Source organism: Numenius arquata, chromosome 2, assembly GCF_964106895.1.
Source record: "Numenius arquata chromosome 2, bNumArq3.hap1.1, whole genome shotgun sequence".
Taxonomy (NCBI): Eukaryota; Metazoa; Chordata; class Aves; order Charadriiformes; family Scolopacidae; genus Numenius; species Numenius arquata.
The window spans coordinates 36,226,944-36,254,128 of NC_133577.1; the positions used below are offsets into that span (position 1 = coordinate 36,226,944).

Here is a 27,185-nt window from a genome sequence, read left to right on the forward strand (position 1 = left end):
AAAACTGTAATTTTGTTAACCCTACCAGATGCTTGCTATCTCCAGCAAAAGTTGAAAGGAAGGAAAGATACCACTGAGAATATGTGGAAGAATTTCCCTGAATGCAAAAAGCTAGCTTACTTTTGCCACTTCTGTTAAAATACATAACTCAAAGCTGTGTTTACAACACTCAGATTATCAAAATTTCTGCCTCCTCAAGCCATACATTCCATGCACAAGCTTTAAAAATGGAATTCCTTCTATCTCTTAAGCTACAAACAAGTTCATAACACATATGGAAGGAAGGTCTCCTACAATGTACTAGCAATCCATTCAGTCAATGACAGCTCAAACAGATTTCCAAAAGTCTGCAGGAAAGAAAGGGAGAGTGGGGAAGGGAAGCCTGAAAGAATGCAGAGGAATCTGCCATAATGAGGAAGAGATTAACTTCAGCTCTGTTTGACAATTTATAACATTATTTTACCAATACATCTTATAACAGCTTCAAAATTGCCAGCCCTCCAATTCAGAAAAAAGGTGACATACTTCTGCACTAGCAAATCACTACAGAGTGCTTTTTGAAAAGAATATGAATAATACCTGTATATTACTTTCTGAGTTTATGCTGCAACTTCTGGGGCGTATTGGTGTTTGCAAAATTTTATGGACTTAATGACAGAGCACACCCTGATTCACTGAAAATTCTCAGCAAAAAGCAAGCATTTTTTTTCTACTAATTTTCAATTCCAGCATCCATCCATCCAAAGGTTTAAATTCATTAGGAAACTAAGAAAACCTAAAATTAAACAACCGAAGCCAAACAAGTCCTGAGCTCCCAGAAATTAAGATTTTTGCTTTGAATGAGTTGTTATGAGTCTGTGCTTCATCAGTAGTTACAGTTTCTGGAGAGATGCAGGTAGGGATGCAGACTCTAAGTAGGGATGCTTGCTAACAGAGCACCCCAGATTTTAGTGTGAGGCTATGATACCCAGCCAGCAGGTTTACTTCGTGTGGTTGACAACAGAGAAACCCCAGAGAAACCCCAGAAGGCTCACACGTATAGCTAATGGCACTCATTTTGTTTCCAGAGAGACAGAGCCAGGAACACTCTGTTGGAAAATGTTTAAACCATTTTAAATAAAAACATAACAGCTTTCTAGAAGTACACTTATTGGTACCCTATACATATATATGGAAAGGGCTGCTAAGTTAAAACTGTTTGCCCACAGCAGCATCTGGCAGGTTGTTTACAACAATGAGTAACTGTAAAGTTTCAGGGAACAACGTGTAATGAGTGTAGATAAATAACGTTTATTAATGGTAGCATCTATAATTTATCCCTATTTTCACCATTGGAAGCCAAAGTAGTGATGGTTGTGGGCCAGAGAATGAAGGCCACAAAACTCAGCTGAGGAAGCTCCTATTCAGCTAGTGCCCGAGTACTGCACGCACACTTCTAAAACTATGTGCCATTCACTAAAGAATAGTTGTTTCACCCAGCCTTGGTAAGAAATAGTCATAGCAGCTCTTGTATAATTCCTTTCATCCACAGATCTCACTACACTTTAGAAAGCAGAACAATATCATTATTCCTGTTTTGTGGGTGTGAAACTTAGGCAAGTCATTTTGCCTTTTTGTGCCTTGGGTCAGCCAAGAAGTCAGTGGCAAAACCAAAAATGGAGATCAGCTCAATCCACTGGCTCACACTGTCTTCTCATTTAAATTCTGCAGTATAAAAATGATCTCAAGTCTCAATTAATTTTCCTTCCTTAGGGTGTTTTTTCAGAGATTACAGCCTATTCTAAATAGAATTTGTTTCCACAAAAAGCAATATATTTTTAGACAAAGATTAACAATTGCAACATCCCAGCAAATATCTGCTAATAGCGCCGTGCTCTGAGTTCACATGCATTTTCAAGAAGTACATTCCACCATTCATATTCTTGCTTTAACAGTGACCAGACCACGACTTGATTCTTCTCTCGGTTATGCTGGCATCAACATGCAACTCCAATGGAAGCATCATAATTGCACTGGTGAAAAAACAGGCTTGGTGAGATGAAAATCTGGGCCTCAATATTTCAAGCAGCATGGCATAACAACTGCCTGTGGGAATCAAACAGCTTGTTGAAGACAGGGAGATGACCTTTTTTATTGTTTTGATGGAAAGGTACAAGGCAAAGGGCAAAGGATCAAGTCGGAACAGTGATTTATAATTAGCCAATTATAAAAGCAAGCTAACAGACTAGGCAAGAACATGTAGCAAATTCCTGTAGCTCACTGTAAACAAACCCCCCACCTTATTACATTTCAGAAATGATCGCCACTCCTTTCAGACCAATTCTCCACTCCAGAAGCCTATTCTTATTTTCCATATTAAGCAAATTCAGAGTACTGATCTATATATAAGCCTGGAGGTTTCACTTGCACTGAAACAGGCATTCAATAATATTTTTTTTCTAATATAATGCTATTGTCTTGTCATTTAATTCTGCAACTATACTAACTTTTGATTCACATCAGACAATTTTAATGAGCATTTCGAGCTTCTGTTATGAGCAAGCAATGATGAGTAATCCGTATGATTAAGAAACCCTATAAATTCTTGGCTTATTGATGGTGCCACAAAGAGTACTCAAAATAGCCTAAAAGTGATGAAACAGCTAATGTTACTCCAAAACTAGGCTAAATAAGTTAATTAGAAAAACCATCACATGGGCTTTCAGAATTGTTATATAAAATGTTCTGTAAAGCCATTTACAACTTTGACATAATTTGAAAACACTGACCTGAAAAACCTAATTTAAGTTGCTATCCAACAGACTGCTCTTTGCTTATGTGATCAATTCTGCTCAGCTTTGAGAGGATAAATGGTACAAAGGATACTGAGCTCTTGTGTCTCATGAGCAACCAGGAACTAAACTTTAAAACCCCCAATACTGATTAGATGGGAAAAATAAAATTACTATATAAGATGTCCTACAAATTGTGCAGTGTACTAGTGAATCATATTTATAGAGGAAAGTTCAGACTGAAGCATCCTGAAATACTTTGACATTACAAATAAAGGAATATAATCACTCAGAATTTCAACTGAGTTTTTTCAAAACAATATTTAAATGTAAAGTGCACGGCAATGCTGCCCACATTTGTTCATGGGAAATAAACAATCTTATACCCACTTATGTTTCAGAGGCTTGGGATGAATAAAAGTACGCACATAAAAATTTCACCATTGCAGTAACTTCAAGCCTCTCTTCCAGTAAATGCATGCCACAAGTTCCCTTAAAGGCTAGAGCTGATTAGCATTTGTATTTTTAGACAGACATCCCTTCAGAAGGATGGCATTAGAAACAGAACAGAACTCTTTACTACTGTGTTGAAGCACTGAATCAGAGGTGAAAGCATAACTTACTGAGTCATTAATGCCCCTTTCCCTGGTATTCTGGGTTTTCTTGAAAAGTTCCCACCTAAGCAGTGACTAGATCATATTTAGAGATAGAAAGTCTGAAGAAGGAAGGAGGGAAAAGGAAGATATGTGTATTAGTAGCATTTGCATAAATCAATCCTGAAATTAATCATGGTTTGCTTCTGATTCTTGACCTAACCAGTGTCCATTCGTTGTTTTCAACACATGAAAGTAGTATAAGGATGTATTACTGTTAGCTTAAGCTGATGTAAAACCATGCCCTCCCCCCAGCAGCATTTTCCCACTGTTTCTCTTGCATTACTTTTATTGCTTACAGAGCTTCCTAATTCAAAATATTTCTGTAAAAAGGGTCATTTTAATTTGGATCAGCAAATTGGTCCAACTTACTGTACAGCAGCCAGGGTGGGCCGGAACTTGCAGGACTGAGGAGAAGGCGTGTGAGGGGAGGAGCAGGACTGCCTTCTCTGGCAGCAGTACAGCCAGGCTGCCCTACACCAGTGTTGAAACTCTGACTCGTTACTACCTTGTGTGTTGAAAACACTGAATGCTACGTAACTAAGTTTTAACTAGGTAGTACAGTATACTTAGCTCACTAGACTTGTTGAAGAAAACCATAAAGTAGCAGTAAGAAATGACATGTGCATGAGAAAGGAAAATAGAAAAGTACATAAATATTTTTCCATTAAAAAAAAGGAAAACAATATTCTCATCAGGCAGCTCAGAGGGGAAAAGAATTTGTACATTAGATTAGATAACACATTATCTAAGAAGACTGTCATGTACACAGTACCAAAAGAAACATTCAGACTTTTTTTTTAATCCTGAAGAAAGGTGAAGATAATCAGGGGTACCAAAATAGCAGCAGAAATACTGCATTTAACAATGTCTTAACAAAGAGGAATATAATGTAAATGTCTAGAATTCAGCTTTGATTCTGCTCTTTGAATCACTGAACAAAACCAGCTCTTTCTCCCCTTCTGGGAATTCCCTAAAATGGGGAAAATCCCTGTGAGATTAGAGTAGGTGTAACTAGCCACTGTCTAGTACGCACAATTTACTGGGCTTTCATGATTCTCAGAACTGAACAAATACAAAGGAGAGAACAATTCTTGCCTCTAACTAGGAATATTAGTACAACATTGTGGTGAAAAAAACTCAGACCTCTTTTGGATCTGGCTTGGCATTTTGGTTTAGCCTTGCTCTGTTTTGTCTAGCTTAATTTTTAAAGATTTGAACATGTGCTATGGGAAAGTATCCATAACATGGAGCCAAAAAGACCACAATTCTTTTAAAAATCTGATGTTCTTGACTCGTATATGCTTTCATCCCTTTTAATAATCCACTAAAACATCTTATTGGAAGGTAGAAAACTTCTAAGATTTATAAAGAAAATACCTCAGGTATTTAGTTAACTATGGCTCGGTTTAAGTATGGGACTATCCAGCTCTAGGTTCTTGGTCTCACTTCAGATCTTTAATGACTGAAAAAATTGTTAAGAGACAATTAGAAATCATAGAAAATCTCTGTTTTTTCTTCACCCTATGTCCCTGAACATGACAAGTTTTTCTTTAAAAAAAAAAATAACTTTTCAGACAATTCAAATAATTGGTTATTGCTTGGATGTTTGATGGTCTGGGTTCTCTCTCTAGCTCTCAGTAATGAACAGTGTAGAAACACTACCCAAACTGGTACCAGGAAAAATAATTGATGCTTAGAGGAAAGACCCTTTGCAGGACAGTGCTGAAACACAGTGGCAGAGTGAGATGCAAAAGCTTTACCCCATCGTCCATTCAGAGTTTGATTTTACAGGATTTATAGTTTGTCACCACAATGCAAACAAGTGAATGATGAATTGGTACAAGCAGCAGGAATCTTTTCAATCATTTTTGCCATCAGAGAAAAAATGTATTTTATCAACACAAATATATATATATCTATATCTTTAAAAGACAAACTGTTTTGTAGATCTCATTACTGAATGGGTAAACAGCTGAACTGAAACAACTGGTGAAAATCTCTAGTGGAGGAGAAAATTAAATGAGTGGCTGAGACCACAGGTAGGAGGGCCGTAAGACTGATATCCTCTTCTATGTGCAATCACAGCCTTAATTTAAAAAGATCAAAATTCGTAACACATTGAACGAGAACAGATGTCCATAGCTTTTCAAGAAGAACTTTGATGAACATTTCTGCTGACCCTCTGCACAGAAGCAAATTTTACTCTCCTAGGTATTAAAAGATGAAACAAACAAGAAGGCATCCACATAAGTGTCCTGAAGCATTTACAGCAGCACATTCTACTAGTTTCAGTGAAATTATGGTATTGCCAAGAGATAAAAATTCCTAAATTATGTTAGGAGTAGGAAGCCTTCAACACAATGAAATTACTTATTGGACTAACTGCCAAAAGTAAAAAGCTTTCTCACGAAACAACAAACCTCTAACTTTTCTTCACGTCACTAGCAGTTAAATCTTGGGAAAAGGTGGGCACAACACTGATGAAGTCATCATCTGTGGAATGTTTAGTTCTGAACTTGAAGCTCTAAAGGGATTGCAAAAGAACCCAAATATGAATCTATCTTCTGATATTTAAGTCTCAGCAAACATTCCATCCTTCTTACCAAACATCTGTTTTGTATTTAAGAAATATTGTGGAATTTTTCAAAATTACTACTCTCTAACTTTATTTGCCTCCCACGTTGTTCTTCATTGATGTCTCTCGATTATATTATTTTTGGAAGTGCAGTTACATAATTATTTTCAAGGCAATCTGATGGCGATGCTAGAATAGACTGTCTCTGAAACATGCTGTGCTCACCCAGGACCAAAGAAGGCTGCCTATGGTTCCTATGCCGAACGGAATATTATATCATGACGAAATACCAGGGTTAAAGCAAAAAAACCAACACAAAACAAAGCAACCTTTGGAACCCAAGAAAAGAGAGATCTTTACAGGCCCAAGGACAGATTAAGATAAACAAGACATATGTGAACATTAATCTTTTCTCTACCTCTTAAAGGAAGGATTTATCAGACAACAATGAACAAAGTGGAAATAATATGGTTGAGTGGATAGGGCACTGGGTCCTTGTTCTTGTCATCACAATTTTTTATATACTAGTAAATCAACAAAGTAATCTCTGCTTCTGCTTTACTATCATGCAGAAAATAGAGGACCTATTGACCCCCCTACAAATCTTGTCATCAGTCTTTCCCAGTCTTTTTTTTTTTAATTTAAAAAATAAAAAAGGAACCCCATACACACCACTAAGCATTTTGCACACAAGCTTATTGTACTTCATACACTACAATATTAAGAGCAACATCATAGATGTGTTCTCACTACATAGTCATCAAGATGAAGTACAGTGCAGTCCAAATATTAATAATTTTCTTCAATAAGATGTTGCTCTAAAAGCTCATACCCAGGACAATAATTTTGGCTAGTATGATATTTTTCACCAAGTTTGAAAGTACAGTGCTTCCTACAGAATCCATATAGGTCACAAATGAAAAGTATAACCAAAACCATATTTAGTTTAAATATACTTACTCAATGTATCATAGATAATAAAGGTAATGAATATATTTGAGGAGAGGAGAGGAGAGGAGAGGAGAGGAGAGGAGAGGAGAGGAGAGGAGAGGAGAGGAGAGGAGAGGAGAGGAGAGGAGAGGAGAGGAGAGGAGAGGAGAGGAGAGGAGAGGAGAGGAGAGGAGAGGAGAGGAGAGGAGAGGAGAGGAGAGGAGAGGAGTTTGAAGGGACATACAACCATCATCCAGTCCAACTGCCTGACCACTTCAGGGCTAAATTCACAGTGCCTTCACTAGACAAGTTTTTACTTTGAAACTATCTTATCCTTGATTCACTGATAAAAAACCCCCTTTGTCTGAAGTTCAATCTAATTATAAGGGCATCTACTAAAATCTTGGATTAGAAGAACATTAAGTCTTGTGGGGCAAAGATGAGAATGTGCAGGGTGCAGGCGGCGGTGCCTGAGATTTGCTGGCCAAGGTTAACTCTACTGTGAAAGTATCTTTTCTTTTTTTCATCATTTAAGCTCTCTTGGGAAAGGAAGATCTCTAAAAATCAGAAAGGTGCAATTCTGTATAACACTGGCTTGTGATGCCTGCTGATGGACAATTCCTGTGTCTCCATTACTGTCCAGAATTTAACAAGCAACAGGGAATGAAAACTGAAGAAAAATTTTGCTGCCTCTATATGGAGTACTATGAGCTCCAGAAAAAACACCACCTGTTTTTTCCCAACAGGTAATTTTTTCCTTTTTTCTTTCTGGGGAAAAAAAAAAAAAAAGACAATGATGATGATAATAATAATAACAATAATAAATATTGATCAAATATTGAGGATATTCCCAATGAAAAATACTAACAGGATCAGACAATTAGAAGAAGGCAGGCATATTCACTCTCATTACAGCTGAGAACATGGAAAATGCCTGTCTTTCCACATGAGTATTGAACTTGGTCTGCCTTTCCTATTCCTTTCCATCCTTTATTTTCAGCTCTGACCAACGCGTTTTTTACTTTCTGCTGTTTATACCATCAAAGTTTATACATTTTGTATGAACAGGGATCTGAGAGAGGATAGGAAGTATTGCAAGTGATAAAGGGAATAAATTAGTGAAAAGGAATTATGATTCTTTGAAAGCAAAAGTTATTTTTTGAAAGATGAGAGGCAGGAAAAGAGCAATACAGAAAAAAAGTGCACTGTAAAAATGTGATGTAAAAAGACAACAAGAAGAGGTGAAGGCAAATAAAGGGAAATCATAGATGGTTCGGTGGTGACATGCTATTGATCTAGTAGAAATAATAAAACCCAGGAGAGAACACAACTGATATATTTGGGAACATTACCAACTCCTTATTTTATAATTAGTTGTCACAAAGATCAACATGTTCTATAAAGCTGCACCTACTAAGGCAACACACTAGTGAAAAATCATTCTGTATTTTCTTCAGGCTCAAAGTATATGATATTAGGCCTGGAAGAAACCAGGGATGTCAGCATCAAATAACTTACTGCAGCTTGATATAGGGGCTAACAACTGGAGCCATATAAAACAAGCAAACAAAACCTTACTGGTAAACTCCTATGGAAAGAACAGCTCAGACAGCTCCTAGAGGCAACATCATATATATGCCTGCCCGGAGTGTTTTTACACAAATTTGTTACCATCGACTCTGTACAATTTTTATTGCAGCTTTTGATTTGTGCCAGCAGCTCTTTACTGTCAGGAGTAGTAAAATTCACCCAAAGATATTTATGTCTAGAAATGCATCTAGGAAAACGGTTATTTCCATTAACAGTACAGCCAGCAAGTAATTCATTAACAAGACAGAACAGAACTATTAATCATATCATTCTGTGGCTCATAAAGGGGGAGAAAATACAATATTCTTAGTGTTGGGTGTTAGAATACAGTGCCTAACAACAGTTTATTATGACAAATATTTTCAAAAGAGTTCGTTTAGACAATTTCCCTTTTGACTGTAGTGAATCTTGTATGGCAAACACCTCCAGACTGAAAAGGAAAGAAATGTTTTATTTTAAATAGTCAAAAAGAATTTCCAATAATAGCAGGGACAATAACCAAAACAATAAAAAGCTGTGGGAATTATATGGTAAAAGACTATTCATTGGAGAAGAGTTTACAGGTACATTCATAACACAACGTAATATTCAATCTGTATCATTGGGATTCAGCAGAAGCCCAAGGAATACCCTGAAGTACTGACAATGCTGACGCCCAGTGTATCATTGTTTTGCATGCTGTTTACTTGGAACTGCACAGACGTCTAAGAACCCTACAGAAAGCAAAAGGCAACAGTTGCACTATCTGTAAAGTGGGACATTATAATGTGAAGCCATGGCCATATGCTATTGTGCATTGCTGAAATACAATGACATCTTTCTGTAGCAGAAATGAACACAAACTCCTCACTCCTGACGTTGACACTGGAAAATTGGTAAACAAGCTGTTATCCCAACAGCCTCTTCCTTGATCGTGATGGTGTTATTTCCTGACTCTTCATTTTCTTCAGAGGTGTCACTCTGGGTTTTTCAGAGACAGATGAAGGCTCAGCAGTAATGCAGAATGATGGGGAAGCTGCACACTCAGGAGGTTGCTGTAACCTGACCTCACACTCAGTAAATATGGGCCAGGTCTGTTACAGCATTAGTAATCTCAGTCTCCAAAAAAACTACATAGAATAATTCTGTATGTCTGTCTTCTGTTCCATTCCAGCCTGGTTCCGTTTCCACAAATGTCAAGAGGAAAAGGAATTCCTTTCTACTGTAGTTACTAACATGGTAATAATTTCAGGGAGACCCATTCACATCCTAGACTTTCTGTGAAATTAGACACGTGGAAGTCTTGTATGTAATTAGGGCACACCATTTTGAGATTGTTTTCTAATGTTCTGACCCAGTTTATTTAAATGGATATTTTATCAGTTTGTTTATGTTATGTGGGAAAACAGACAGGCTGAATGTGCACAGGTTTAGTTTATTTCTGTAATTAAACTACATTACCAAAAAATGGCTACAAATTTTGTCTTGTGTTGCAACACCTAAACTGATGACATTCTTTCTCTATAAACTTTTATCTACTCTCTTTTCCCTTTCTCCTCACTCTTGTTTAGAGAAGTTTACTTCCTCGGCTTAAAAATTCTTAAGTATTTGAAATAAATTACGATGTGAATGCACAATTTTCATCTCGCTGCATTAGCAACTGTTTTAACACTGGATGCTATATTTTAAACAAATGAATTTTCTTTTGCCATCGCAGCGTTGTAACTGGCCTCTGCTGTCACCAACCCATGAGAGAGCATGTACATACTTAGGAAGGTTCAACAAAGAGATTCAGCTACTGATAGCTGGCTAATAGGGCAGTCATTAAAAAGATGAAAAGACTGATAACCACGTTGTTTTACTTTTGTGGGTAGTCTATAATAGCTTACTGACCTCCAAAGGGGAAAAATGCCAGTCTAATGAGACTAGAAAATTGTGATACTTTAAGTCAAGCATTTAAGCAGCTCTGAATAACAAAACAATGAGTACCATGGTGTTTCAGACAAGTGTTCTTTGCCAGGTGAAAGAACACAAGATGGAGTAGCTGATTTTCTTCTCCCATTAGAAAAAAATACCCCCAAAAACTTATCACCTGCTAGGATCAAAATGTTTCTGGATTCATTTACTCCATTACCCAATTGAACTCTCTAGAGAATTAAGCAATAGTTTCCCTGCCTCATATGGACTAAACCTAAAAGCTTGGTAAATACTAGTTTTATCTCACAAACCATAATTTTTAATTGCTAACACACATAGGAAAGGCATAATCCTCAACTGATGATATCATAGTCTACTGCCATGGAAATGACTGCAGTATCATAAACACAGATTTAAGATGACCTCACTTTTGTAGGAAAGAGGGAAATTTCACTGGAATGTGAATGACATTGGGAATAAACACAGATACTATACAGTGAAAAAACTCTCTTAGTAGTCAGTTAAAATACGGAAGATGAAGATGACAGCTAGAAGTGTCACTGAACAGAAAAGGGGTTCTCCTGTCCAAACACCATGTTACTGCCTAGAGTCTTTGAACACAGAGAGCCCTCTGAACTCCTGACAGGGTTCCACTCCATAAGTTCACTACTCCAGACAGGAGTGAAATCCCTGCCCTGACAGGCTTGCAGTTTAACCACAAGAACATGAACAAAGTATGGGTATAAGAATATAGTGCAGGATCACAGAACAACATCGTAGCTGGAATGCTTCCTAGAATGAGTAAGTACTTCAGAAGTGGGAGGAAGAGAACTATACAGTCTCTTGAAGCACACAAAATAACATGAAGTCAGACGCAAATGTACGATCTCAGTGTGGCAAGTGCTAAGTATTTTGGCATTGGCTCAGGAAAATACATATATTTAACCTTCAGCTCTGAAGTACTCTGAGAGGTATCAAACAACTCAAGGATTAGAAGTTGAAATTTGTGTGTAAGCTTTGTGTTGCCGTGTGCCGGGAATGTTGAGTACTATGCAGGACCCCAAGTTGAGATGAGACAAGAAGCTTGAGCCGAGAACAGGGAGTGGAGAAATGCAGAAGGCGATAATGATCTCACTTAAGTAGAACCTTTCATCTTGAAAGATCTCAGAGCAATTTACAAACTTAAACAGACCAGACACTGCAGCTGGTATGAACAGAAGCAGACAACTGGGAACTCATTCATGGGAAGGAGGAGGTAACAGAGGCCTTACTGAGTGCCATATCTTCCAAAATGCTGGTGGTGGGAGAAGATAGCAGGACTAAACCAGAGTTTTTCCCTGAACCTTGCCATGCAAACATGTAAGAAAACTCCAGAAAGCAAGCAGGCAGCCAGAGCTGGCAGGAAGAGAAGCAGAAAAACAGGGGGCCTCTGGATAGCTGGGGAGCTGTCACTGTTAGTATTGTAGCTTCCTTGCCTTTTATCTCATGCAGTATAGGCCTGACTGTAGTAGCACAAGGGCTATTCTTTAGCTCAAAAGTATTACTAAATGCATACTATTAAAACTGAACTAAATAAACAAGTCTAAAAAACAAGAGTAATATTAGTTATTGCTGAAATGGAATTGCATCTGGAAGGAATGACCACGCCTAATTACAGTATACAGCAGCTTAGGACACAAAATGAAGACATTAAATGAAAGGGCAGGGAGTTTTCAATTAAATAGAATCCAGAAAGCAACACTTGTTGCACTTAAGTTAAAAGACTTTGTGTGACCAGTTTCACATTCATATTTCCCAAGACTTTTAAAACTTCCACATTTCCATTTAGGAAGGTGAAAAAAAAGGTTTCATGGATAAGACCCAAAGACAAGTGTTGAGCAGGTGTTCTAGCACCACCAGTCCTTCTCAGCGAGGACCCACAGCATCCTCTGTTGCACAAACAACAGTTTCTTTCAGAAAGTGCCAGCTGGGATCAATGGCGCACTGTCTCTTGCTTGGGGTTCATAACCATGGTTGCAAATGCAGCTCTTGTAATGGGTTAAAAAAAGTCATTGGTGGCCTTGCCCTAGTTATTTCGTGTTAATTTAAGAAACATGCAACCAGACATTTTTCCTTCTTTCTCCCCCTTCAATATTTTGTCATATTTTGTTGGAGGAATTTTGTTGGAATCTGTTCAGGTCTGAAGTATAACACCAGATACTTCTAACACACTAAAACATTAAACTGTGTTTCACTGTAAAATAAACTGATCACTCAGATTTGGTCGTGGGGGGGTGGGGGGAGGGAGGAGGAGGAGAGGATGACAATTTAACAACAAAGTTTACAGCAGTCAAAAGCTGCTTTTAACATGAATGAGCTTGGCTCAGGCCCCACATCATGTGCACAGTGTCTGGGTCACTACAAACATTCAAGAGCTGTATATGAACAAAACACAATTTTCTTACAGAATCTCATTACCGACGATTTGATCAACTTGATTTTTACCCCATTTTTCTTTTTGGGCCCCCAAAATACAGCTTTCTTCCTGCCAGACAGAGAAGGCAAAGAGGAGTTTCTCTAAACCACATTTAGGTCCTCTAAAATCAGGGCAGAACAACAAAACACAAGGCCTGCGCATCCTGCATTTACTATACATCCAAACTTTGCTAGGTCAGAGAAGAAGACAAGGGAATAGTACAGGCTCTGAAATCAAGCCCAGATTTTTCACTATTACATAAACTAAACAATTCACAGATGACACATTCTCTCATGCCTTGATGCCTTTCTCTGGATCCAAAAGATTAATTTCCTCAACTGGACTAAGCTTGTATTCCTTCACAGTTGTGCTTTCCCATGCTGCTGGCAACAGCAGATTGACTAGAATGAGGAGTGGCTGCTGCAGGGGAAGCATTACAGATAAAAACAAAAACATAAATGAAATGGATTTGAAGGATTCTCTCCTGCTAGGAGAAGCTGAAGAGCAGAAAAAAACACTAAAGCAAAAAAAACCATTATAACATGGTGACTGTGTATGCATGAGAAATGGTGGAAACGAGAACACATGTGAAAGACCTGGAAACGAAGCAAAGAAGAAAATTAAGTCATATGTGAGCTTTTCCCTGCTCACTCAAAAGGAACCTAAGAAAATTCTGTCCCATATTCCCACCAAGAAAGCCTGAAATTATTGTCCCAAATACTGCACTTCAAAAAAGAAAGTACAGATACAGTTTTGGATCATGGACATTTCCAATGAGACATTTACTTCAGCTGACAATAATCACCACTAGAGACTTAAGAGGAAGATGTAGAATCTCACTAATGGATATTTTGGATAAGCAGAGATTGTGTTCAGTAACCGAAAATGATTCAACGCCTTCATCAGGCCACCCTGGGATGTTAATTTCAAATGAGACTTTGTCATCACTGTCCACTCCAGTCAGGCAATGTCTTGCTTTGTAGCTCAATGCTTTTTCTGCCATGTCTTTCTTCTCTTGCTGAATGCTTTCAGTCAAGCAGTTTACTACTTGTAATAATTATTAACAATGGTTGTTACAACAGGAGACTGGCAGCAGAAACTTTAGTTCTACTCCCTACGGGGAACAAAGCAACCTGAGGGAAGGAAAGAAGTCCACAGAAAAGTAAGACTTCAAGTTTTGAACATCCTAACAAACACAGTTTTCCAGTATTTGGGCTGTGGCCTCATTCTCTTGAGCCAAAGTGAAAAACTGTTGCTGTTGTGACTATCCAAAGACTGTTTTTCCATCTTACATTTTGTTCTTTGCTTCTGCTGTTTTCAATTGCCATGCCAAAGTTTCTCCTGTTTATTCTAATTGTTTTAGTGTGTCTGACTCTCATTGGTTTATATGTTTAGTCTTGTCCTGATTTAATATGAAATAAAATGCCAATGCCACGACCAGTCTGCAAATATTAGTCAGAAAAGAAACTATTTAAATAATACTATAGATGGTACCCATCTGGTTTGATATCTAGATCATACAGAATAAAGCTGTTTTTGTTTTCTACTACTATTGCCTGCTATTGCCAATGAAGTGTTGATTGTGATTGTGACCACAAATATGTTTTGTTCCTGGTCCTATTAAGGCAAAAGAGTGTGGTTTACTGCATGTATGTACGTGAGGTTGTTTTGATTATACTAAATTCACTTTAGAAAAGCCACATTCTGCCACTGCAGCGCTACAGGACAATGAGAAAAGAATTTCCAATGAGAACAGTGTTTTTAAAATAAACCACTAGGCCCCTTCCCTTTAAAAGAATCTTAAGGCACACTACTCTTTTTTCTGAATGCGATTATTTCTGAAAATTACTTCTGAATACTGTCTTCAACAGAATGTCCCTGTCCTTTTCCTTCTCAGTCATTATATAAGACATAGCAAATTTCAAATCGTACATTTCCATTTCACACAGAGGTTATGCTTCTTTAAGTCATTAGTTTACCGTATTGAGTAAAAACATTATATGCTAACCTTTTTTAGTGGTGAATCTGGCTACCATGTCCAATGGTAGCTTGAAGTTTATCTTACTGATTTTCGGTACCTTGCCTCTACAGACCTGGGAATGTTTAGCATTTAACGTCTGCCACTCTGAGCTTCTAGCTTTCCAGACAGAGGGCCAAGGTTGTATTCTGGAGGGCCAACGTGGTATTTTATCAGTTTGAGTTATAACATAGCATTGTCTAGCTCTGGCAGAGTCTCAATCAATATGATTATCTTCTAGGAAAGATAGGCTTTAGTCTTGAGTGGTGAATATGCCTATCAAACACAATGTGTCCAAAAATGTGTCTGATCTCCTTTGCATGACTCTCACTCCTAATTTAGTTTATTTAATGGGTGATAGACAGGCATTTAATGTGATCACTGCTGTCCCTGTCTTTCACAAACTGAAACATCAGCATCAATGACAAACTTGCAAAAACCTGATGATCTTTCATCCCTGCTGAAATGGACCCTAGCTTTAAACCTACAACATACAGCCCCCTCTAAATCCCAGATATAAAGACAGTCAAGACAGACCCTCCTGGCATCAATCCTAATCTGCCAGTTTTTACCACAGTTAATAAAGTTTATTTTTGCCTATTTCATAGCTTTGCTCTCCACCTAGGCGCATCCCAGCCTACAGTTTAGTACTTTCCAGTAATTTTACCAGGATTTTTGTAACACAGGATACATTTAAACTATGTCTAGATGGATACTACATGGAGATTTCAGTCAGATTAAACTCTTGCCAGCTAAATTTAAACCCACTTTTTTTCATATTTTGATAAGTGCCTGAAGTCCTGTACTAGTAGCAGAAAGAATGAAGCTCTCCCTTCTTTTTCAGTCAAATAAATTACCTTATCACCAATAAAAAGCCCTTCACTGCTCCTTAAAGTAGAGGCTAATAATGGTGAGTCAGATACATTCTTGTGATAGCATTTGTACAATTTAAGAAACCCTCTCAGCTGACTGAAAAGTGAAATGGCTTTTCTTCAACCACTTAATCTCAGTGTAACAGCATCTATAGCTATAACCCACAGTTTAATCTCTGGTTACAATATGGGCAGTTAATATGGGCAGGCTTCAAATAAATGACTGTATTTCTATCGTATCAAACTTGCAGCGAAAAAAATGGGAGTTTTCTTTTTTGCTTGTTTGTTTGTTTAAATGTTAAGAAAAAGTCCAAAGCTTCAGCTGTCAGCAGTGCTTAAACTGGTAGACAGTTTTTTGATGATTTTTTTTCCCCCCACATTTTAGAAAGACAGGAAAAGAACGTCTTGAGGTTAGAGCACCATGTTTTATATTTCAATATAACGTCGCAAGCAACTGATAGCTCATTCACACATAACGTCAAGATCAGTTCTACAAGATCTTGCTCTGACTTACAGCTATTCTTCTTGGAAAGCTGCCAGCGTGTTCTGCAGATTACATAAAGCATTAAATCTTTCTGACACAAGTTCTATGATTATTTAAGGGTTTTCATCATTTCTGCAACACGTCTATGCCTAAACTGTACTTACTCCTCAGCATATTCTTCTAATCATGTATTCTACACTTTCTTGACCCACAGGCTTTGATATAATTGTCTGCTGATTCAGGAATTGTCTTTTTTACTGCAGACTTCCCAGCAGGACAAGCTGACACAGTCCAGATACATACACTTTTAAATCCTATTTTAACCAAGTCTGCATATATAGTTTAAAAACAGATGTGTTTAAAACAGTGCAAATCAAAGACTGATTTGAAAGTTTACTGGGGCTGACAAGGTCAGCCAGTTTAGATTAGTATTTGCAGTGTTGCCAACTCTTGCAATTTTGCTTGAATTCTTCCGATATTTAGTATTCACTATAAAACCCAAGCCGCCGGAACCAAGAGCTTTCACAAACTTCTGTACTTTAATTAATATTTAAAAGAAGTTTCCAAATCTTACCTATGTACAAAAAAAAAGACAATGAGACGCAAATACTTAATTCTAAAAGCAAAATGCCCAGAAAATGAATAAAAAGGAATTGAGACATTCCTTTTAAAAAGGATTTCATAATGCTTTTTAATTAAAAAAAAAAGAAAAGCTTTGGGGTGCAAAGGTGTTAAATTTTTTGAGGGTTTCCTCTTTCCACTTCTCAATCTGTTTGGATCTGAATGGCTTGGGAGGTCTTCTCTCTCCTGCCTTTCCAAGTGTCACATAAAATGTTGTCTGCAAGTAATAAACTTATAACCTACTTTTTCATGGAGCTAACTCCAGTTTCTTTGCAACATTAAGCTTTCTTTCTTGCTTTGCCAGTGGAGACAAGTGCTTTGAACTGAAAACGTGTTACAGTTGACCAGCTTTATTTACCTTCATAAAATCGTTTAAAACTCTTCTGCTGATAAAGAGTATCAGAATTCACGATTTCCCATGCGGGTTACTATGCAATGCTGCTTTTCTGGCAAGGTTGATGCCGAGCCACCTAGCACAGCTGAAAACACAAACTCAAGCCTCTCTTCTCCCTAAAGTTACAGACAGCTGATCAAAGCTCCACCAGACAACACGTTCAAACTTCTCCCCGTTCCCACAGTCTTCTTTCAAAGTATTATTTACAGGGCTGACATCACCCGGGCCCAGCCGCCCCCACCGGCGGCTCTGCTCCTTCCCCCTGCCCCTGCCGCAGCCAGCTCTGCGCCTCCGTTCCCTCTGACCAGGGCCGAGAGCTCCTCGCAGCCCCACCTGGCGCCGACCCCACTTCTCCTGTCCCGGCCTGGAGAGAGACGTCACACGCGCTTTCCTTGGCTCAGGCCAAGAGGGGAGGGGTGCACCCCGGCCCAGCCTGCCCTTGGGAGACGCAGGGAGCCTCCGCTCTGCCCCAAGCACCGAGATGCCCTGCGCTCCCTTGACCTGGGGGCCCCTCCGTTCACCGAGGGCAGGGAACCGGCCCCGCGCCGGGGCCTGCCGGCCTGCGGGAGCCCCGCGTACTAACCTGACCAGGTCGGTCATACAGGATCCCACAACCACCACCTCAGCGGCCATGGCGCCAGGGGACGGGGCAGCCCCAGGCCCCGCAGCCCGGCCAAGGCGCTGCCCGGGCCTTGGACCCTGGACCCGAACTTCGCGCCAGGCCCCACCGCCGCGGCGGCTTCGCCTGTTGCCACGGGCGACGGGCAGCCCGCAAGGGGCCTTCGGCCAGAAGGGGTGCCCCCGGCGAACGCCTGCTGGCAAGGCCGCCCCCTCCTCTCCTCCCCCTCTCCCCCGCCCCACTCCGGCCGCGACGAAACCGCCGCCTCACGCCTGCGCGGCGAGACGGCTCGCCCAGGCACTGTGCCGGTCGCCAATATCGAGGCCGGTGAAGACCCCTCCGGCCCGGGGAGCGGCGGCGGTGGCGGCGGGGGGCGGAGGCGCGCACGCCGCCCGGCGGGGCGGGAGCGGGGGCGCGCACGCCGGGCGCGGGTGGACGGGACGGGCGCGTGGCCGCGGCCGTTGCTAAGCGGCTGTTTTCCGGCCGCCGTAGGTATGGCGGGGCCCGGGCCGGGGAGGGGCGGGCGGGAGCAGCGCCCCTGCCGGCCCCAGGGGAGCGGCGGGCGGCAGCAGACGGGCTGGCTGGCTGGCTTCTGCCCCGGCCTCCGCCCCCTCCGCCAGCGCTTGGCGGGAGCGGAGGCCGCGGGCCCGGCCCGGGAGGAGCTGGCCAGGAGGCGGCGTGGGGGCCGGTGTGGCTCAGGGCGACGACTGGCCTAAGCACCGCCCGGCCGCCGCTCCCGGGTCCGTCGCCTTCCCACGGGGCGGCCCCGGCGGCACGTGGGAACCGCGCTGGGGCGGGGGGGGTGGGGTGGCGGCGGCGGCGAGGCGGCCGTCGGGGCCCGGCCGGGGCGGGAGCGGGGCCTGGGGGGGGTCAGTCCGGTCGTGCTGAGGCTGAGAGAACTTTGGGGGAGGGAGGTGTTTCCCGGGGCTCCTCAGATGCAGGTTGCCGATCGCATTGCGGGCTGGCGGGCGGGGATGTGTTCGGGCACGGCGGGTGGAGGTGGTCGTGGGTCCCCTCGTTGCCCCGCACCCGGACACGCGTTACTGCCGCCCTCGAAGTGAAAAGCACAAAACCAGACCGCCGACAGCCAAGACGAGAGGGTTAGGCAGGAAAGGTTCCCTCACACTTGGAGGCCTCCATCACGATATTCAGCTTTGCTGCCTTACAGCTTCACTTAATGCCCATAATGTTATTACCGGTGGTGGAGGAACAGAGTTGTGTTGCATCCGGACACTCTCTGGTGCCCGAAGTGGCGCCTGGGATTTTATGGTTACTGCAAAGCATATGTTACATTTGCTTGAAGTCGTAATGATAGGCTGCTGAATCTAAAAGCGGTCAACTATTAGTTTGTTTACTTCTTTCAAGTGTTTTGTTTTGAGAGGGAAACAGTCTAATGAATTTTCCTTTTGTCAATTTCTTTGAGTTTGTTTGTGTTCTGTTTCCAGTACTGTGGGAAAATTAAGCTGGGGGAAAAAATACGTGTATGACAACTGAAACTTATGAAAATAGTACTAATTGTGTAATAGTTTGTAAAGACCCTTGTTAACAAAATAAATCGATGAGTTTAATTGATAGCGACCTTTAAGTATTGTGTATCTGGCTTGTTATGCAGAAGGTATTGTGGATATTAAAGAAGTGATGCAATAAAACCAGGGAAAATGCCTAGCAGTCATTTCCATCTTGTTTTGACAATATCTGCATATTTTATTAATGAAAAGATAAGGAATCTCATCCTGCACCTCATTTTGGAAGGTCCATCTGTTCAACTTTGATCACCACGTGTATCTCTCATGTCTCACAATTCTATCCGCGTAACATTTACAGTCCCCTTAAAATGTATCATCAGAACAAATTCTGAGATCTTTGTGTATACCTTTAAGATTGCTAGAAGGATAGCTTGTTTTTCAGCATATTTTTCATGGCTTAAGAAGTTCTTACCTTCCTCAGTCCAGCTGCCCCTCTGCTAGAAATTACGGTTCCGTACAGCAGAGCTGGTGGACTGAAATGTGTGCCCTATTTTAGCCACTCTTGTGCAAAGTATCATTTTAGTTTAAACTCATTTTTATTAGCTGTTCAATCTAAGCCATTGGACTTTGCATTGGAATAAGTTGAGTACGGGCTTATGTTCATTCTCTCAGTTACTCTGGGGGAGAATAAAGGTGAGCAGGCAGTAATTTTTAGTAGAAAAGTAACAAACAGGAGGCAGCATCTTAAATTGCTGCAGGTGTTTGCTAAGCAAGCTTAAGTTGTTGCCCATTGTCAATTACAGCGAATCACATGTGAAGAGAGTATGTTATATATTAGGACGTGGATATTTAGTCTTCAGCTTCTTTGCTGCCATGAAGTGTAAGAACTGGTGTATTAAAGATAATTACTGTTTTTAGGAAGTCTTACTTTATTAGTCTTTTTGTTTGTCTTAAAGTGCCCAACCTTTGCTTTATTTAAATGCATTCCAAATAGCTAGGATAAATACTGTTTCATGCTTCATTCCACCTCAGTGTGAATGACTTTCATGAGAACAAAATGTGTAACTTTAATGTTGCAACCAGTTACAGGGAATTATCAGTTTGTAGAATATCCATTAGTTACCAACTAATGCTTGTAAACTGAGTGTTAGAAACAACAGAAAATTGCTACTATTGCCATGACTTGTTCACACTCTCGGTATAGAACACTTCCTAATATAGGAGTCCACATGCAGCATTTTATAAGGAAGTAAATACAGTATGTATTGGTGTCTTTAAATTAAATGGATGTTTAAAACAATATCTTCTAATGGTTAATAGTTTTAAGTACAAGCCCTTCTGCCCCACTTCTGGTGGCATGTTTACGTTGCCTTGAGTCGTTTACGGCTTTCTTTGCTAAAACTGTCAAGTTCAGTTTATTTTCTGATGAAACTCTGTGCCTAAGAATATGATTGAATATATTAAGTTAGCATTTTATTAAGTTATTTACCCCTCTTTTCTCCCACTCTGCTACCGTGGTCTGTTGTTTTCCACATACTGTAGCCTTTTGTGGTGTAATGAGTTAAAATGTGTGCGTGCTCAGTTTCTGCATTTCACCTAAAAAGCAGCAAGTTCTTAAAATGTGTTAACTTAGTGGCCTAACTGATTTAGCATAAGGTCGTATAATTGCAAGCACTTCTGAAAAAATTGTGCTCCAAATGTGTGTACATCAGCTTTCTGATCTGCTTGGTGAATGAAGATGCCTTTCAAAGAGTACAGTGATACTGCTGAAAGAAAAGCGGTGTTAGCCTTTAAAAGGCATTGTGAAAGGCTATAAATAGCTACCTAATGAAGTAGTGAAAAAGTAGTACTGATTATGGTTACAGTAGTGGTATTAGAAACTACAAAATAGAATATGGAGAGATAATCAAACCCTTGGTCCCATTGCAATCAGAAATGTAAGTCCCGTTGATTTCAGTGGCAGCAGAACAATTACAGACTCCTAATGGAAATGCTCGCAAGAAGGGCTAGGCGGTGAAGTGTCAGAATGGCCCTCAATTTTATTTCTTTTTCTCGGAGTGATAGGATCTTAACTAAAGGAGCCTAGGACACTAGTCTGTTTTATGTTGACATTGAATAAATGGGCTTCATTGAATGTTGCAGAGGTACAAGAAAAATTACCTATGTTTATTTTTTCTTTATAAACCTGTACGCACTTCAGTTACTTTACATTTCTGATCCTTTGCGTGCTTAGCTTTTTTCTTTTGATGTTTGCAGAGTGCACGTGAATTTACATCAAATAAGTAGGATATTTTTTGATTTTATTTTCCCCCCTTACCATCCCTGTGCAGCTCAAGACAAAAGGAAAGAGGAACATACCAAAATGTCACCTGAAGTTGCCTTGAACAGAATTTCTCCAGCACTCTCACCCTTCATTTCCAGTGTGGTCAGAAATGGTAAAGTAGGACTGGATGCTACTAATTGTTTACGGATTACAGACTTGAAATCGGGGTAAGTGAGTTCCTCATCCAAAAAGAATATGCAACTCCTCGCAGTTAAGATGTCTTTTCAGGACTGAATTTTACTACGCTCATGTGTGGTTAAGCATTTCCAATATATTTGGAGCTGACATACTAGCTATGTTATTTTTTTGTCTTACTCCCATTTTGTAGTTTGGGAGACTTAATTTGTCATATTGTTGGCAATAATAATCTTGTTAAAACACTTTCATTGCTGCCACTTGATAGTGCTGGTTTTCAGCAGTGAGATAGTTGTAAACACTCTTTCCTGTTGTTGATCACTTGCTTATTCAATCTTTTCTGTCAATTAAAAACTTGAAGATTTGTGTGGCCTTACCTGTAGTCATGAATATGCTAAATGAGAAAAATATTAACTTTTCCTTTATCTGATCTCCTTTAAGATCAGTACATCAAGTGGCTGCAGGGCCAAGTGTTTGAAATAGGCCAGGCTACTCCTTTTATTTTTAATTCCAGAAGGGTTCATGATGGTTTTCAGATAGTAATAAAGTTTGGGATCCACATGTACATAGGGACTTTGGTGTCTAACCTCTTTGAATAACGGGGGAAGTGAAGGGCTTAAATTAGAATTTACTTTAGGCATTGTGCAGAGAGGGTAGGCTCCCAAGGTGGCTGATAAAAGAATACTTGAGACATGTCAGAAAGTGCTTTTTTCTATCAGAGTTGGGCACCTGTATGGCATCCCTGATTCAGGTGTTTATTTGATACTGGACTTCAGAGCCTGAAATTACTTCAGCTTAAGGTATCTAAATCACTGCTTTTGTACAAACTACTGCTTTATGTATCATTTTGAATGATAGCTTAACCCAACGGATCTTGAGAACCACCACAAACCACTGTTGTTTAAAATTTAGTTCTGCTGAACGCTTTGTTTAATACGCTTCTGTAGCATGCTTTATTACGGTTTCATGGAGAGTTTGGGAGGTACTTTTCTGGTAGATACAATGCCTTTTCAGGAAGGAGGTGTGAATTCTAGGGTTAGTTTGAAAGGAACCATTCCTTCCCTGTAAGGTTCTGTGACAGAGTACAGATTTACTTGGAGGTCTAAGAAGCTGTAACTTTGTTATTAATGTTGTTTGGCTTGGCATTTATGCTTGCAAATTATGTGAGACAGGCTGAGCAGTTATGCATCTTCTGCTGTCATTTCACGCTAGACCTTGCTTTCTCTTGAACTAGTCTTCTAGGAAGGCTGAGATGGGAGCTCTCTTACGTTTCTCCTATTGAATCTGAGAGAAAGGAATACAAAAAAAGGTAGAGAGAAAACACAGTTGTAGTCTGGTGGTGAAGGTATCAGTTTGTCAGGAGGCAGATAAGAGTTTTGCTCTCTGCTCACTAAATGCTTATGCTGCCTGCCTTTAAAAGAAGAGATTAATGTAAAGTGGTGTTTTCTAGATGATTCTTTTCAGAGGTATTTTTAATAAGTGTCTAAAGTGTTCGGCCAGTGATCTCTGAGATCTTGAATTTACTTTGATAAATCCTGAGTGTTTTCGAAGAGTTTATTCTTTAAAAAACTAAAAACTGTCACCCAAACCCAGTGACTCAAATTGTGTAGTAACTGTGTTGAACATGGAGCCTACAAGACAAGTACAGCACCCAGCACCTGACAGAGGTTGTCCCGTATCTTGTTGAAAGCACAGGCTCTGCTATATGTGAGTGCTAGCAATATCTTTTTTTCCTTGTTCTGAAACATAGAAATGAACCTCCTTGTCTATGTTGAGGGTTTTTTATGGCTTGAGGTTAAGAGCTGGAGTTGGGATAATCAAGACTCTGCATTTAGTTGAGAATTGTTTTTAAGGTTGAGGGGTTTTTTCGGTGGTTTTTGGTTTTTTCCCCCACAAACAAGTTTCTTAAAAGTGTTATTTTAAACAGGATTTATTAGCAATTGGTTGAAATGTATGAAACACAAATTTCATGCTTATCAGTTTTTAGGAAAGGTTTTTTTTGTTTGTTAGCTTATTTATAACAGAAAATTTTGAATTTTTGCGCCAGTGTGGAAATACAAAGTTCCTTGTGATTTAGTGTTTTATGATGTCACTGAACAGGTAAACAGTGTAAAATTACTTAACGTAAGATGGATGCATCACAGAATTATAGAGAATTCCCTTCTATAACTCAAGATCTAGTTCAGCGGTGTTTAACCTTTGATATAGGAGCCTTTGGGACTCCACAGACTGTTTTTGAGAGACCCATGTCAGTTGATTAATAACAGAATCCCCAACCCACAGTATTGTCAGTAGACTTACATTTGTTGCTGAACGCTGCCTCTAAAGGAAAACTCTGTAGGGCTCCAAGAGTCCAAAAATGGATTGAAAACCATTGTTCTAGTTTCCTCTCCTGTCCTCTCATCACAAAATTATTCAAAACCCTGCATACTTTCACTTTCATTAAGATGTTTAGAGAGAGAAATGACAATGCAGTGGAAAGAGCAGGCAGAGGCAAATGTAGATGATAACCACATAAAGAAACAGAACTATAAGGACAGAGATTGGACAGGAGGGAAATGAGGAGAACAGTTGTTAGAGAAATGGGGATGAGATTCACAACATTAATTGCAAAACTCCCTTCAATTTCAAGGGGGCTGAATCAGGCTTTAAACTTAAAGTGGAACAGGAAGGTGAGGAAGAGGTACTAGATCAAATGTTTGAAGTTAAGTAAAAAGCAGTTCTTGATCTCAAATGAATAGTGCAATTTGTAAGTACTATCAGTTCAGAAACATTGCTTTTGGATAGTGATTGTCCATTTATTGGCACATGAAAGGGGCAGTAAATGCATCACTTACATAGCCTAGTGAGAGTTTATTACAGAACGTGCAAATATTTTATATTTTAACTGGTATGTTGTGTGGAAGATTTTTAAGAATAGAATTTTACTATAACCTTTAAGATGTTAAAATACTTAATATAATCATCTCAACAGCTATTATCTTTGGAAACAGAAACATCTGGAAGCTTCTGGGTCAAGGGGAGGACCTGCATGGCCGCTCCTCTATCATATGCCATGCTGCTACTCTGAGAGAAAATTAGGGGTTACTGTGGTTACTCCACTTCCCTGACAAACCAGTGCTTTATAATGTATAACAAAACAAAATGTACAAACTGAAGATCCATACATTCTCATTTCTTAGGTTTTAGAAACTGGAGATGTGGTTAACAGGGAATAATGGTAGCATACTAAATACAGTAATATCTCCAAGGCCTCACCAATTCAGAGCCTTGGTTTTGACATTCTCAGCTCAGAAATGGAAGGAATTTCCCTTTTATTTCACCAGTGCACGATCAAGTTCCAGGTTTATAGCCTATCATGTCAGTTGATTTTGGTTTGTAAATGGCAAATACTAAGCCTTTAATTATTTGAAAAGTCAATCCATATGTCAGATGGTTTTAGTAAGCAGTTTATTTTGCACTTACTCTAACTTGTTGCTAAGATTAACTACTTAGTTTTGTTGAGTTTTATGAACTGTATTAAAGAGCTGATGTTAGATTAAAAATATGAAGGATGATGATATGTTAATTTGCTTTGCTTGCAAGTGTGGGAGGGAAATATGTCATAGTAAGGAAATCCTATTGTTTTGCAGTCTTTGAGCATGTAAATGTTATATAATAATATGTTACAGTTGCATAATGTCTGTGTGTTTTACAAACTTATTAGACAGTACCAGTCTCATCAGACACTTACATACATTTACATCTATGAGTAGGACCCTCAGGGTCAAGTCCTATTTATAGGAATTATATGGCCACTGCTGATGAAGAGTGAGTGAGGAAATGCGAGTACCCCTGAACTGAGCTCAGCAGTATGGCATAACAGGAAAGAAGGAAACTCTTTGATAGAAATAGTAATAAAGAGTTAGGTAGCTCGATCTGCAGAGTTATTACCTTCTTTCTTGCAAAAAGGGCTCCACAGTGAACAAAAATAGAACCCAAGTGTTAGGTCACATCTGAAATATAGCACCTTTAGCAGCATTGATTCTGGTGATAAGAAAGCCCTGGCAGGCTTCTCTGTTGCATTAATAAAAGACATTCTTTGAGATGACAGAGTGGATCAAAGCTTTTTAACTCTTGCATAGAATATTACCTTGTTCTAGACCCAAAGAAAATACTACTGCCAGTTGAGTCAATGCCATATATTGTATCATTCAGCTAATCTTCAGTGGTGTCTCTTTGAAATAATGATCCATCTTAATTAGATATTAAAATTTACTCATAACCAACTGAATTGTGGCTAAGGGGTTTTTCTTAGCATTTATACATATAATCATGGGAAAGATGTTGAAAAGGGAAAAGTGATTATTAGGTAGATTTAGAAATAGAGGACATTTTCCTATGTGAAGGGTGTTTAATTATTGTATAATGTAGAATCCAATTATTTAAGAGGCTGCTGCTTTTCCTGTGGTGTGTTACAATAGTGAAAAACGTGTCTGTGGTGGTCATTGCCTTTGAGAACTCTTTTTTTCCCTACAGCTGTTCATCAGGGCCCATGCTTGAGCTTCAAATTATGCTGCAAGCTTATTCTTACTCAACAAACTTTATTTTGTTTCTTTTTAAATTACTTTGCAGTGTTGCACCAGGCAGAATTTCAAAATGAATACAGTGATTTAAAGCTGCATATATTAAGATTCTATTTTTTGTAGATATCCACTCATAACAAAATTTTAAATTTCATACTTGTTTGCTTATACTTATTCCATATTTATGAGGAGATTAATTGTGGAATTTTTATGTAACTGGTTTGTAGTAAACCATGTTGGTATTTGGTTCTTTGCACCTCTCTGATTCGCTATTGATTTCTGCCTCTTTGCTTGATACTGAGCTATGTTTACAATTAGTTATGTTCCTGAAAGAAACTTATATGAAGAGGTCAAAAGAATGTAGTACTATCTGGAGCAGATTTCAACATACAAATTTACTATCAAGCTGTAATAAGATATTTATAACTTCACTGCCCTGCTTCCTAGTGAGCAGCGATGATTTACTTTTTTGTATTATCAAGTAGACTGCAATATGCTTTGGTATTTCCCTTTCTTTTGGGTATTTCCCTTTTTAAAGTAAATATGCATTTTATGTGTTTCATGAAATAATGTTTTTTAACTGTGAAATACTATTACAATACTGTAGCAGTTATTTAAAGCTTTTGTTTGATCTTTTGCTTTTGATAAATTTAAATTCAAAGATTCTGCTTCAGTTACTTGAGGAAAGTTCACATTCCATCATTCCCATTGATATCTATAGGTAGGTTTTTCTAACATGCATTTTGTTTGTGTGACGTTTAACGAGTCTGACTCTTCTGAGCACATTTACTATGAAAAACTGTTTTAAAAAATAAC

General features: G+C 39.4%; 2 protein-coding genes across 2 annotated transcripts in view; one reads left to right on the forward strand and one right to left on the reverse strand.

Moving 5' to 3' along the window:
* RBKS (ribokinase) overlaps window positions 1–18,116 on the reverse strand; it is a 69,618-nt gene extending 51,502 nt beyond the window's left edge. The window contains exon 1 of the mRNA XM_074144602.1: window positions 17,845–18,116. Coding sequence (XP_074000703.1) covers window positions 17,845–17,894 — 50 coding nt within the window. The 5' untranslated portion in view covers window positions 17,895–18,116. The remainder of the gene's footprint in view (window positions 1–17,844) is intronic.
* A 172-nt stretch (window positions 18,117–18,288) lies between these two features.
* BABAM2 (BRISC and BRCA1 A complex member 2) overlaps window positions 18,289–27,185 on the forward strand; it is a 175,031-nt gene continuing 166,134 nt past the window's right edge. The window contains exons 1-2 of the mRNA XM_074144601.1: window positions 18,289–18,372; window positions 21,677–21,836. Coding sequence (XP_074000702.1) covers window positions 21,709–21,836 — 128 coding nt within the window. The 5' untranslated portion in view covers window positions 18,289–18,372; window positions 21,677–21,708. The remainder of the gene's footprint in view (window positions 18,373–21,676; window positions 21,837–27,185) is intronic.